Consider the following 13,011-nt stretch of genomic DNA (forward strand, 5'->3'; position numbering starts at 1 on the left):
ACGAATTACATGCCTACTTTTTAACTGCACGCGAACGAACACTCCCCAAGGACTTGCTGCGTCGGAAGCATGCCATCTGCAGATACTTTAGAGTTACCTATGTTATAGAAGTCATAAAGCCTTTCTTTAACACACAAGGTCTTATCGCAACGGGACACCTTCCCCTCAAACACAGCATGCTGTAAGGAGCGCTTGCGCCCCGGCTAGGGGCTCGGCTCTCGAGGCCTTTGACAGGGTAACCACACCCATGGATGGACACCCATCCATTACGTCCAACGCGCAGCAGCTGCGTGTTGTGAAGCAGCTATTGTGGGAGGTCATTTCTCTTCACCTCTACCCGGCGGAACGCGATGAGGTAAGAGCAGACCTGCCAACAAGCTCCACACACCGTCCCATCACAAGTCACCTGGAACCATCATCTTAAAGACTCAAGCCCCGTGGCGAAATCCCGCAGCATGCCGCAACCCGGGAAGGTGGCAGCACCGGGCCAAAGCGCCTGGGGCCCGCGTGCGATAGCTGTGCGTGCTGTCCTTGCGCGGATACACGCGCTGCGCTACTTCCTTTTACTTTCACCCATCCCACTGTTTCGTGTTTGATGCGATTTCACGTTCGCGCGACTTCACGTAGGTTGCCCCTTTTCCCTTTCCTTCACCCAGGCCAAACCACCCAACCTCTTCCCCCCCAATCCCAGATCCGTCGCGCACTGGGCACCGCCCTTCTGGACGACAACGAGACGCTGTTCGCGGAGGCGGGCGCCCTGGCGGACATCCTCGGGGACGTGACACTTAACACATCGGCACTGCTGGCAAGACACCAGCTGTGCAGCAACCCGCAACGAAGCATGGTGGGTGGGCCATCCCGCACCGCCTCAAAAAAGGGCGGGAGTTGTGCCAGGGGCAGAGGCATGGAGATCGTTTAATTTTATGGCGTGGGATGTGTCAGATTGGCTCATGATTTGGGTTGGTGGTTGGATGTTGGTTATTGATTCGCTCCATAATGGGCATTGGCAGGGAAGCATTGAGTACGAACGGGGGGAAGACGTGTCGAGGGATGAAGGCTTCACAAGCGAACACAGCTACTCGCGCGGAGACGGCGTCTTTTCTGTCTGTCTGTCCGTCCGTCTTTGCAGGTGGAAACTGAGATTCGTCTGTTGATTGAGCGGCTCCACGCCTCCGCTGCCGTCAGCCCGTTCGGCAGCTCTGCGGTGAAGGACAGGGACCCGGACTCGCTGCTGCCCCGTCACGGGAAGAGGGATCGGGCGGTTCTGGACTACATGACGACCGTGGCGCAGGTGGGGGGCCGGGGGGAGGAGTGCGGAGGAGGGCTGGTACTGGATCTACATAAATTATCGAGACCATGATATGATTAGGCTTGGGTGTTAGGATGAGGAATAGGGTGTTAGGGAGTAGGGTGAGGGGTGAGCTCTGTGCTGTGTCCCAAACTGGAAGTCGAAATCCTCTGGTGTGGAGTGAGGGGGTTGGTATGTGGAAGGAAAGGGGAGGCTTAAGTTGAGAGGAAGGAGGAGTGAGTAGGATGGCGAAATCGAACGTTCTGGGACATAACTCCGGACGCCTGCTGGGGGGAGAGGAGGTGTTGTTCGGGCGTTACCCAATTACCCGGTTCAGCTCAGGTGGCGGGGCCAGAGGGCAGGGGCCGTGTGTGTACTCTATATTGGTCTCAGTTCATCAGGTCAGGTAGGTGACAATCGCTTGAAGTAGTTTGAAAAGTTTGAAATTTGGTCTAACCGCACGACACCCTCACTCACCGCCGATGCATACCCTCGCCACCTAATTCTCTCCCTCAGATCACGGAAGCCGGGGTCTCGGGAGTCCGGCCGCCTTCCTCGTCCCTCCCGCCCCGCCCACCCTCCTCCGCGGTGTCGACCTCCTCCCGCCCCGGGACCGCGTCCCGGCCCCCCACAGCGCTCTCTGCCTCCAACGTCTCCGCATCCATCTCCCTCCCGTCACCGCTGTCGCGACCCGGCACCGCGTCGCCCACTCTCCAAGGCTCCCGACCCTCCACAGCCGCCTCCTCCGCATCCGCCTCCTCCGCCGTGACGAGGTATACCGACGCGCCGAGCGTCGTGGCGGGCTTAGCGGACAAGCTGAATGTGGCTAGTATCGACACTGTACGGGAGACGTTACGTACGGCACTGTTGGAGGAGCGAACAGCGCTGCTTGAAGACGTGGAATATTTACAGGTGTGACGCTATTGGATGTGGGTCGGGAGGGGTGTGGGTTTCATTGAGAAGGGGTTCAGAGAGGGGGAAATCTTGGCCAGGTTTGAATTTTTAGTAGGGAAAATATTATTACTCCTAATAATTTACAAGATTTTTTAGGAAAGGGAAGAGAAGGGAGAAGGGGATGTGCGTGTTCACGGTGCGCATTTGTTGGGTTTACGGTGGTCTGTTGAGAGTACGGCATTTGTCGTACAGGGATTTGCGACGGCAAAAAACTACTTCATCAAAAGCATCGATGACGACGATGCAGATTGCCTTCCGTACTTCCGCTCCCCCACTTCCAGCACCGACTCCCCACGCATTCCCAACAACCCGCGGCGGCATGTTTTCGTCCTCCACCTCACAACCCAGCCGAACCACACCCTTACTGCAACCCACCCGCCCACGCCCCCCTCCGCACCACCTAACCTCCCCCCTAACACCCACCCCACCCACCCACCCACGCTGTCATGCACCCGCACCCACACCCACACCCACAGGGACTTCTCGACGTGGAGGCAGATCTGCAGGTGAGCTGAACACAAGGCCACGCCTCACTCGCCGCCCCGTAAATTCATTGTGGGAGGGAGTAGGGGAGGAGGAAAGAGGGGGTGAGAAAGGAGGGGATGCGATTATGGCCGTGTGTTTTCCTCCCAGTGGTGGGCGCATGGCGCTCTCCTCCGCGCACCCAGGTAGCGCACTATGTATGTATGTATGTATGTATGTATGTATGTATGTATGTATGTATGTATGTATGTATGTATGTATGTATGTATGTATGTATGTATGTGTTTGCAGGTTCGCGCCACCGTTCCGCCTCCAAGTCTGGCGGAACTAAAGGACTACTCCAGCCGTCTAGCGGCAGTAGTGACCAACGAGGAGGCCAGGCTGGAGCACGAGGTGAGGGTCAAAGCCATGTTTGCGGCGGCGGAGCAGCAGCAGAGCAAGCCGGGCCGGTTGAGGGGTATGGTGGACGCATCTCGGCGGCCGACATCGGGCGGTGCCGGTGCGCCGTCGGCGCCAGCACGGCGGAGCAGCGTCAGCGGAGGCGCGCAGACGCTTGTCGTGCATCATGGCGGGGATGAGCAGGTTGTACGGCAGCAGTCGCAGCGGCTGACGTCAGGGTCATCGGTGACGCGAGTACCGGGGGCGGTTGCGGCGGCGGCGGCCGCCGATGGCGGCAGTGGCGGCAGTGGCCCACCGTCACGTGCTGCGCAGCTGCTGGCGGCGCCATTGCGGCGGCCGGGGAGCGGCGGCAGCAGCGGCGGCGCCGCGGCCTCCGTCTTCGCGCCGCCACCAGTTCTCCTGCAGACGCGGATTTCCACTCCACCGTCTGCGGACGGCACCACCGCTGCCATTAACCGCATTCAAGCCGTTGCCTCGTCAGCGGCGGCATTGACGGCGGCGGCGCCTCCTTCCCCGCCGGATAGGAACAATTTAAGGCCCGTAGCTGCCTCGTCAGCCGCAGCTGCCGCCGCCGTCGTCACTGGGGTGCCGCCTCCATCGTCAACATCATCGCCGCTGCTCCAAGCCCGCAACCACACTTCCCAGCAGCACCCTTCCCAGCAGCACTCCCAGACCGCAAACCAGCCCCAGCTCCTGCCCCAGCTCCTGCCCCAGACCTCCTACCGGGAGAAGTCGCCTTCCCGCCGGATGCCACCGAGCCCTGCACGCCATGCTGCATTTACCACAGCGCCGTTGGGGCCATCCACATCACCTGCTGTGTTGGATTCCACAGGAGCCGTGTTATCAGTAGCGGAATCGGGCGGAGCAGTAAAGGTTGGAGCAGGCAGTAGCTCAGTTGCGGCAGCGGCGGCGGCGGCCACAGCAGCAGCAGCAGCAGCTGGATCAGCTGTGTGCGTACAGAGACCCACCACGAGGCCGGGGTCTGTGGGGCGCCGTAGCGCTGGCAGCAGCATCCCAGTCGCTGCTACTGCTGGTGCAGCGGCTTCAGTACCAGTGAATGGTACGACAGGCGGCTCCAGTAGCAGCAGTAGCAGCATATCCCGTCAGGTTGCAGCGGTTGCCGTGGAAGCAGCGGCGGCGAGCAGGACAGTGGCTGCATCAGGGAATACCAGCATCAGCAATAATGCCTTAACAGCACGCCTTGGCGGCGACCACAACGGTGCCGTCGCTGCTGTGATGGGTGCAGAGTCGTACAGTGGTGCTGCCGCGGTACACCCCCGGGCACTTTTAGGCAATAAGCAAAGCGTAGTAGAGCGATTGGATGAAGAGGTTGACAAAGTCAAGGGCGGTGTCGCCGCAATTTTGGAGCGCTACAACATAAGGCCCTCTTCGGCTCCTTCCTCTGATGCTACTGCTGCTGCTGCTACTGCTGCGGTGGCGACGCCAACGCCGCCCGTTGGCTCACGAGGAGGTCCCCCGTGTTGAACTTGGGGTTCCCCGGGAAAACTGCTTGTCATGACTGCTTGTCATGCAGCTGGCCTCGCCGGTTTTAGGGCACCGATGTGATGTCAGCGGCTGTGCTTGCGGCAGTGGCTGTATGGAGCACCTCCCGGAAATGGGAGTAGGTGGCTGGGGATGGAGGGTCATGGTGGTAATGGTGACGGTGGCATCGGCAGGAGCTTGTTTAGGCTGGGATTTGGCAGGCAGCTGTTGCGTGGAGCTGCACGGCAACTGTACGACGGCAGGCTGTACGGTGTCATGTTTCCCGGGCGCTCCCTTTACTTATCGAACCTTGCAGCAAGCCGGGTGCTGCATCCTATAGGTGAAAGCATTCTCATGGCGGCTGACTAAGTATTATAGTAAAAAGACGGTGAAAAACAGAAACGTTAAGGTGATAATAGACATTTCTGATGGGGGAAAAGCGAGGGAGGGTGGGGGATTGAGGAAAAGACCTGCAAGACGTCCCCACTTCCGCCTTTGGCTACTGGACTATCGAGTCGAGAGGGATGAAGAGGAGTGAATCCTTTGCAAAAAGGTGTAGGGGACCTGGCAATCCCTTAACCACCACGCCTCCCTGAGGGTATCTGCAGTCCAACTCGCGCCAAGCCGGCAAATACAGGGATGTAAATATCGATAGTGCCACGAAGCCGTGGACATTCTACTCTAGGTAGCGGATAGTGCCACAATCCGGGGAGCTGGCAACACACGCATTTTACCTGGCCGCCGAGGCGGTTCGGGACTTCAGATTACAATCTTGTGTTACGGCTTACCATCCAGCTTCATCTTAGCTTGGGTGTTTCGGCGGCTATTGGATATTCGGAGGTGAATATGAGAGCTGCTGATTGATAGCTCAAAACCTCCGTAAAAGCGCGCGGCCGGGCCGTCTTAGCGCTGGAATGAGAAGGCGTCATGAAGGAAAGCGCAGCAGGCTTTGAATGATCTCATTTTTTTCCATCTTCTGAAACCAAAGATCGCACAGATGATCCGCCCCTTCAGCTCCATCTCCGCCCCCCCAAACACTGGTTTGGCGCTGGTCTTTTGCAACATAGTTGTATTGCGATCCATTCGCGTCGAAGATCAGATCCAGTAAAAAGAAGTTCCGTACGTTAAAAGTACGATAATAGACATCCACGTCATCCATGCAAACAGTGCGCACATGCCTTCTCAAACTGCTCAACTTTGCAGCACCACCGTTTGCATCGCCACCACACAACAACCGCCTCCAACATCCTTTGGCGCTTCTAGTCGACCTTCTCTCTAATCTCTTCTTCAGCTTGGCCTTACGACAAATTTGCTGCATGAATTTCATATTCGCACAAGCGATAGCAGTCAGGACAACCAAGCCAAAGCGGCAAGTAGTCCACATAATGACCACAACAAACGTCACCAGCAGCAGTAGCAGTACCAGCAGCAGTAGCAATACCAGCAGCAGTAGCAGTACCAGCAGCAGTAGCAATACCAGCAGCAGTAGCAGTACCAGCAGCAGTAGCAATACCAGCAGCAGTAGCAGTACCAGCAGCAGTACCAGCAGCAGTAGCTGTATCACCAGTTTTTTCCGCGGTATGAAACAGCCAAAGACGTCCTCTCCGTAGGTTTTCCCGCCCCTGGTCATTGTCGTCGCCATTGTCGACAACGAGTCATTATATAAAACACAAAACCTGGGTTAAAATATTTGCAGTTCCTCGCCCCTGCCGTACTGGCCCTTATGCTTGTCGTACAAAGCCTGTTGGCGAGAGCAAGCAAGGGCGAGATGAAGACAATAGTGGACGAGTTGCGGCGGGTGTACGACTTGAAGAACTGGATCTATTTAAAACAAATTGTTTTTTCTTTCCATATGGGTCAATATAATCATACACTTGTTTAGCTTCTGGCAGGAAAAACACAGGTGAAGAGCTTTCCTTCCACCCTAACGTGTCACCAATGCCCCTCCAGGGAATGAAACTAGGGCATGTGACTTCCCCGCAATAGCCGGCCCGTCCTAATTGTCGTACGCGCACCTGAAGCTCGTTCATAAACTTCCGCAGCAGCTCCGAAACCACTTCCGGAGGCGGCGCGTCCATCTGCTGTACGGGAATCGGCCGCCCGACCACGACCGTGATACGCTCACGATGCGGCATTGAGCTGCCGTACGCACCGTACATAAAGATGGGTACAGCTCCAAACGTGCGCGAGATGCGAGAGACGAGCCACGACGACACCAGCGGCGGCCCCGGGCGAATCCAGCTATACGCCCGGGTCTGGCCGAATGCCCAGACCGGTACGATTGGCGCGCCACACTGTACGGCAATCCGTATGAAGCCCGTACGGGAGGACAGGTAAGCGACCTGCATGGGGCCGCGAGGACGGAGCCCGTGATTGCAGAATACAAAATAAAGTCGGTTGAGGTGGTTATGCATGCTGGGTTAGTGCCATGGTTCTCCCTTTCAATTTCGCCTTCTCCACCCCCACCCCCTTATTTCCCCTTTCCCCCTATTCCCCCCCCTTTCCTTCCCGCCACCCCAACGCCACCTCAGCACTGCCCACTAGAATCAGACCACTTCAGGTTTCAGGTTCGTCACATGGGGTTCACCCGAATCCGTCCGAGGTGATTTCTTCTCTTCCTTTCCCACCCCATCCACATACCCTCCCCCTCCCCTCCCCCTTGGGAAGCGACGGATCCCACGGCCACCCTCCGGTCCGACGACTCCATGCATCTGACTGTCACCTTCCGCGATCACCTTAATGGCCCTACACCCCCTTAATGACCCTGGGCGGCGTTTCCGTCCCTCAACATCTTTTCTTTTGTGGACGAGATCGCCCCCCCCCCCAGGTAGCGTCACCGCAGTTGCTCAACCACCAACCACCAAACCCCCCCACATTCACACCTCCTTTCCATGTTGCATCCGAAGGACCTCCTGCACTCCGCCGGGTACGACAACCGCTACCCGCCGCTCGCTCAGGAGCTTCCGCATCACGGCACGTGTCGCGGGCCGTACACCCAGCCACCAGTACAGCTGCCGTACAATCGGCACCTGGAAACAGACCGACGATGCGAGGCCATGCGTGCGGCCCCGCAACGCCTTGGGCAGCAAGGGGGAGTTGGTGGAGAAGACGGTGGGGAGAGCGACCGGGAGAGCGGAGTGGGGGCAGAATCCAAAAAGGTAACCCGTGTCTGAACGGAAAGCCTCCGCGTCCTCGCAGATGATGCGCGCGGGAAAGTAGGCCGAGGCGCGCCGTACGGAGAACTGTACGAAGCGCTCTGATAGGGTCCCCGTCACGAGGTGGAGGGGGGTGAAAGTGCAGAAGGCCAGGAGGGCCGTAGCGACCCATGGGACAGTGTTGGACGGCCCGAGGACGGCGAAGGCGGTTAGGATGGCGGGCAGGAGGAGGGCGGTGGCGTAGATGGCGCTGCGATGGGAGGGGAAGGGGGGAGGGAGGGAGGGTGGGAGGGGGCGTGGGTAGAGTAGGGCGCGTGGGGAAAAAAAGTGTTGATTCATGTGTTCGGGGGGCTGCCCGCGGGGGTATGGCTGCCCGGTGCGGGAGGGCGTGGTCGATAGAAGAGTAGTTGGAGCGGTGCGGGCTCTGATCGGCTAACCGGCAAACGTAGTGGCGGCGACGGGGAGAGTTGGTTGCGGTGACGGGGGTGGGGTTCGGCAAGAGGTGTGACGGAAGGGGTTTCCGTTCACGTACGAGGAATGTGCTAGGTTGAAAGCGAGGGGCGGCGTACCATCCTGTTGTGGCTAGACCTGCAATCTGGCTGTGCAGGTGTGATGTGCAATTTATATGTTTATATACGCGCAGAGTCTTATAGTGTTGCGGCGTTCAGGGGCCGCGGAACCCATGTGACTCTCCGCTCCCCTCCCTCCCCCCTATCTCGCCCCCGGTATCTCGCGTGCTGACGATAATGATGACGAGGGGGAAAATACTGATGCTTGCCCAGCTGTCCTCTTGAGGGACTTCCTCCTTTGTTGTCGGCTGAAGGCCAATCTTTCATTTTGTATGACAGTCATGGAAAGTCAAGTGTTGATGTATATACGGGGTGGCGACGATGGGGTGGATACGTACAGTTAGGATGCAATATTGTTGCGCATAGGGCGTATGACGCGTTTGTCCGAATGCTCAGAAAGAGGTCTGATTGGTTGTACTTCTGGGATCATGCGACAGATGCAAGCATGGGTTGATTGGGGAAGTAGGTTGGGGTGTGCGTTGCGTTGAAATGGTTGAAAGCTATATTCAAGATGGGCCTGGAAATAGACACGACTGCCGATGTGCCAGAGATCGCACCTAACGTAAATCCCAACGGCGATAAACTCCAGCACCGCATCGCAAAGCTTGTATAACATGGCTTGGACAGGCATTTCCGCAATTACGGCTCGCGACGACTGGGCACGCTGGATCGCGAGCAGCCCCCTCAGGCTGGAGCAATTGCGAGCATACTGCCGAGCCTTGAATAGGACGGTGCAGAGAACCTAAAGGAAAGGGCAGGTCTCCGGCAGCGTGCACAGGCACGAGGGTTATTGAAAACCATGCACGGCATCCAGGTTTTCCGCCAGCTTGCAGTATTTAATTTTCTGTACTGATGATTGAGTTTTAATCAGACCATCAGCCGCTTGTGGTTTTTTCGGTTGTGATTTGGCTTCAAACAGTGAAATTCCTCCCCACAATCTCTTCTCCGCAGTAGTGCAATCGGTTGATGATTTTTGTTAGCACTGCCTGGATGAGGTGATAGGTACCACTGCAGTTTAACGAACTGCTGCCGTACAGCCTTTCCACGTATAGAAAAGAGACGGCATCCTTTACCACTGCAAGCTACATATGTGTAGTATCACCTATTGCCACTTGGAGTATTATATTTGCTGTCAAGGAGTCGACATCTTCATTATCAACAACCCATTAGCCAGGCAGCCTTGGTAATATGTCTGCTTCATTTATTCAGCCGACGAGCCGCAACATGGGAATGATGCAAAAGCGCTTTGGACTTCAATCAACACAGGCGCGCCTGCTAGTCGTCCCAACAAGAAAGCGACTCGCTGTCGCCAGCGCTGCCGCGGACGACGCCCCGAGCGATGATTATCACCTGACCGCAGACACCATTATTTGGAATGCAAAACACAGTGCTATTTTGAGGCAGCGCATTGCACAGGTTAGCACATGGATGGTCTCCAAGGGTTTAGCGACTGGATAAGCAATTGTCCCCAACGTTGACTTGGGCATTCAAATCGCCTGATTTATGCGCCAAGGAACTGCCCACAATGCTTGCACAAATGTGAGGCACGTTCTCGGTATTGCGGATGTGGGCGTTGCGAGTTAACCTGTGCGAAATTGCCGTTGCAGGTACGCGCCGCCGAGGTTGTTGCTGAGTCCTCTTCAACTCGACCAGAGCTGCCGCCAGTGAACGAGATCACAAGCAAAGACGTCGAGCAAGATCACAGTCGCCTCTGCCAATGGCACGAGGACCAATGGCAGCGCCTGGCTTCTTCGCAGCCAGGTCTCTGGGATGATGAGCTGGGCCATTTTGGCGTGCCATCCTAAAGATATAGGCTGCTTGTACATTATGGTCTTATGATGGCTTCCTGACCATCTAATTATAGCGGTTTCCGGTTTCCGGTCGCCATGTGTCCCACAGACGTCAGTAGCCTATATACTCTCACAGAAATGGGTTTTGTCGTTTGCTGTTCTGTGTGAATTCTGTGTGAATTCACAGGTTGACGCTTGGTGATGGTCTCTTTGTTATTGATTGAGGGTGGTGACTACTGCAGAGGTCGCGTGGCCCGAGAGACGGTAGTGCAGTGCTTGTGAACGCTGAGTATGCATAACTGGGAGACAGTTTTGACAGTTGGTTGCAAACCCATAGAATGTCGCTTGAAAAGGCGGCAGGGAGCAACTGAACAACGAAAACAACCTCCCAAAGTGGTTGTTTCTGCTCTAAGCCGTATTTGTAGAGAGAAGATCAGGGAAACCTACATAGCGAGAGAGAGGCTGGCTGCTGCATATGAAGTAGCATTGAGAACCTGGCTTTTTGAGAATGTTCGTTTGATGAGTAGCAAAACGTGAAGGATGTGCAGCAAAACTGCTTCCCCACATTTTGGGGATTCGCGCTTTCAGCTCGTTTCCTCCCTTGAGGAAGCAACGATGTCTTCATTGCTTTGCCTTTGTATGTTTAGTGTGCCGAAGCATTATTTGCCAGAATGGCTTTTTAAAGTCCTTCGGGGAATCGTGTCTTCCGGTTATCTATCAGTATGTGAATATGTATATCCGTGCCGGGCTGGGCCTAAATCGATGGCGGCAGTTCACATGTAAAGTTTGGGTGGTGGCTTGCTTTTTTAAGTCTCTGCCGCCTGAGTGCCCCGTCCTTGGACTCTCAGGTCTTGGGCTGCAAGGGGGTAATCGCTGGCCTGCGTCGTTGCGAGTTTCATTTATGGTATGATAAGGATTAATGGTATGTACAGTACCTGGTACTGGTGTCGTACACCTTTGGCAGCTGTTGAGAAGGGTATGAAGAGACCATGTCGACCTGAGAGTGATGTTAGGGCTCAAACCTTTATTAAGTTGTGCTTTGGGTTGGGCGGAGTTCGTGCTGCTGCTGCTGTCTGTCTGTGGATGTTTCCGCCGCTTCCCGCTAGGGCTAGTGCAGCGAACGAGCCGTGTACTAATGTATCCTTTGCTCTGGTTGAATCTTTGCTCTGGGCCTTCATGCTTCACCTCGGTTAGGCAAGATGGCGACCTTGCAAGCCACAGGAACGGCCATGCAAATTTGAATTTCGTTTTTAAAACCAAAATTTTGGAATTTTGACACACGGTGAGCTGGACAACACTTTATAATGCGACAGAAACATGTTCCATGGTCATCCAGGAGGAACGTGAATATTTTGATGACAGAAATTTAAGACCATATTGATGTATTGTCGCTGACGCACTTTTACAGTATTTTTTCGTCTTTCCAGGGTTAGCTGAGGGATTTTCCTGCTGTCAAAAAAGCCGATTTTCCTGCTGTCCGGATGCATGCATATAAAAATGGTGATGTTGTTGCTTGGATGTAATGGATGGGAAGGCACGTCCCCACTAACACTTACGTGCTCTTACGTGCTCTTCAGAGACTTTAGGTGGTTGAAAACCCTGTTACCGCCCTACGCGAGCTAGCTTAGGGAACTGCACGGCATGCGGCCGGTTACCCTCCAGCATCATCTCCGGGTCACCATCGGGCATCACGACTCGCAGAATCTCCCGCACGATAGCTAGCTTGCGTTCTCGCTCAGGCGCTATAGTGCTTGCCCTGTAGCCACTGCCTCTCTTTGTCCGTGAGGGAGCGGGCTCGCCTTCGTTAGCTGCCGGGGAAAACTCCCGCCCCACTGCTACTGCATGATGACGTAGCCTTCCTGACTGGCAATCCTCGGCATAGGTGTTCTCGGTTCGCGGGTGCTCCGTACTCCGAAACGTTTCGGTGAGACTATACGTGTCGAGAGCCGCCCGGAGACATGGAATTGGCTGACAGGTAGACTCCGCCCAGAAGAAACCTGGGATTGACAGACAGTCTTACTGAGCCTGAGAGCTGGGATTGGCCGACAGGCAGACGAGCGTGTGTGGCAACCTTTTTGGGTCTTTCGGTGACACGGAAATGCAGTCCCAGGGCTAGCCTGTGACTGTAAACACCCATCTGTATGTCCGAGCGCATGAAGCCTTTGCCACCGCTGTCAGAGGAGCATCGAGAGCCAGAAGTGTATGCGGTGAAGCGATAGCCACCTTTCAATGTACTTCACATACATGCATACATACATACATACATACATACATACATACATACGTCGCCCTGCAAGCCCAGTCCGGCCGCCTAGTGACTAATCCTAGCCAGCTTCCCCAGGTGGTCGCAGACTTCTGGAGTGAAGTGAGCCGAGCTCCCAACTACATCTGCCCCCAAGCCCAGCAGGAGGTGCTAAACTCCCTGGCGGCCGCCAACATCTCGCTACCCGCAGAGGCAGATGAACAGCTGGGATCCAGAACCATCACGGCCACCGAGTTACGAAAGGCTCTTAAGAAAAGCCAGCCTGGCAAGGCCCCGGGGTGGGACGGCATCCCAGCCGACATCTACAGGAAATTCTGGTCGGCCATTGGCACCACCATGGCTGGCCTGCTCACCGCCATAGGCTTGACGGGGCAGGTGCCGAAGGGCTTCTTGGAGGGGGTACTGACGGTGATCTACAAAAAAGGCGACCCCAAACTCCCTGGCAACTACCGTCCTATCACCCTGCTTTGTTCGGACTACCGACTGCTCACCAAAGTGCTGGCAAACCGCCTAGGCCCTGCCCTTGGCCAAGTCATAACCCCCGAGCAATCAGCCTTCCTACCTAGGCGCCTCATTGGAGCTAGTGTGCTATTCCTGCGTCACCTGTCACACCTCCTTCGCAAGCAGA

The 13,011-nt window shown here is 55.9% G+C and overlaps 3 protein-coding genes across 3 annotated transcripts; 2 read left to right on the plus strand and 1 right to left on the minus strand.

Moving 5' to 3' along the window:
- Positions 1-247: 247 nt before the first annotated feature.
- Positions 248-4,415, plus strand: VOLCADRAFT_98787 (uncharacterized protein; the record flags this gene model as incomplete). Its single annotated transcript, XM_002957633.1, has 8 exons — positions 248-355; positions 692-844; positions 1,130-1,291; positions 1,631-1,694; positions 1,923-2,200; positions 2,719-2,748; positions 3,017-3,997; positions 4,371-4,415. The coding sequence occupies 8 exons, from the start codon at positions 248-250 to the stop codon at positions 4,413-4,415; spliced, it is 1,821 nt and encodes a 606-aa protein (XP_002957679.1).
- A 1,284-nt stretch (positions 4,416-5,699) lies between these two features.
- Positions 5,700-9,306, minus strand: VOLCADRAFT_77655 (uncharacterized protein). The gene is made up of 4 exons (XM_002957661.1): positions 8,888-9,306; positions 7,489-8,011; positions 6,622-6,948; positions 5,700-6,347 (listed from the first exon to the last, which is right to left on the minus strand). Exons 1-4 carry the CDS (start codon positions 8,959-8,961, stop codon positions 6,288-6,290), a joined length of 984 nt encoding a protein of 327 aa, XP_002957707.1. The 5' UTR covers positions 8,962-9,306; the 3' UTR covers positions 5,700-6,287.
- A 195-nt stretch (positions 9,307-9,501) lies between these two features.
- On the plus strand, positions 9,502-11,291 carry VOLCADRAFT_107774 (uncharacterized protein). The gene is made up of 2 exons (XM_002957634.1): positions 9,502-9,746; positions 9,938-11,291. The coding sequence occupies exons 1-2, from the start codon at positions 9,519-9,521 to the stop codon at positions 10,133-10,135; spliced, it is 426 nt and encodes a 141-aa protein (XP_002957680.1). The 5' UTR covers positions 9,502-9,518; the 3' UTR covers positions 10,136-11,291.
- The last annotated feature ends 1,720 nt before the right edge of the window (positions 11,292-13,011 follow it).

This window comes from Volvox carteri, assembly GCF_000143455.1.
Source record: "Volvox carteri f. nagariensis unplaced genomic scaffold VOLCAscaffold_77, whole genome shotgun sequence".
Taxonomy (NCBI): Eukaryota; Viridiplantae; Chlorophyta; class Chlorophyceae; order Chlamydomonadales; family Volvocaceae; genus Volvox; species Volvox carteri.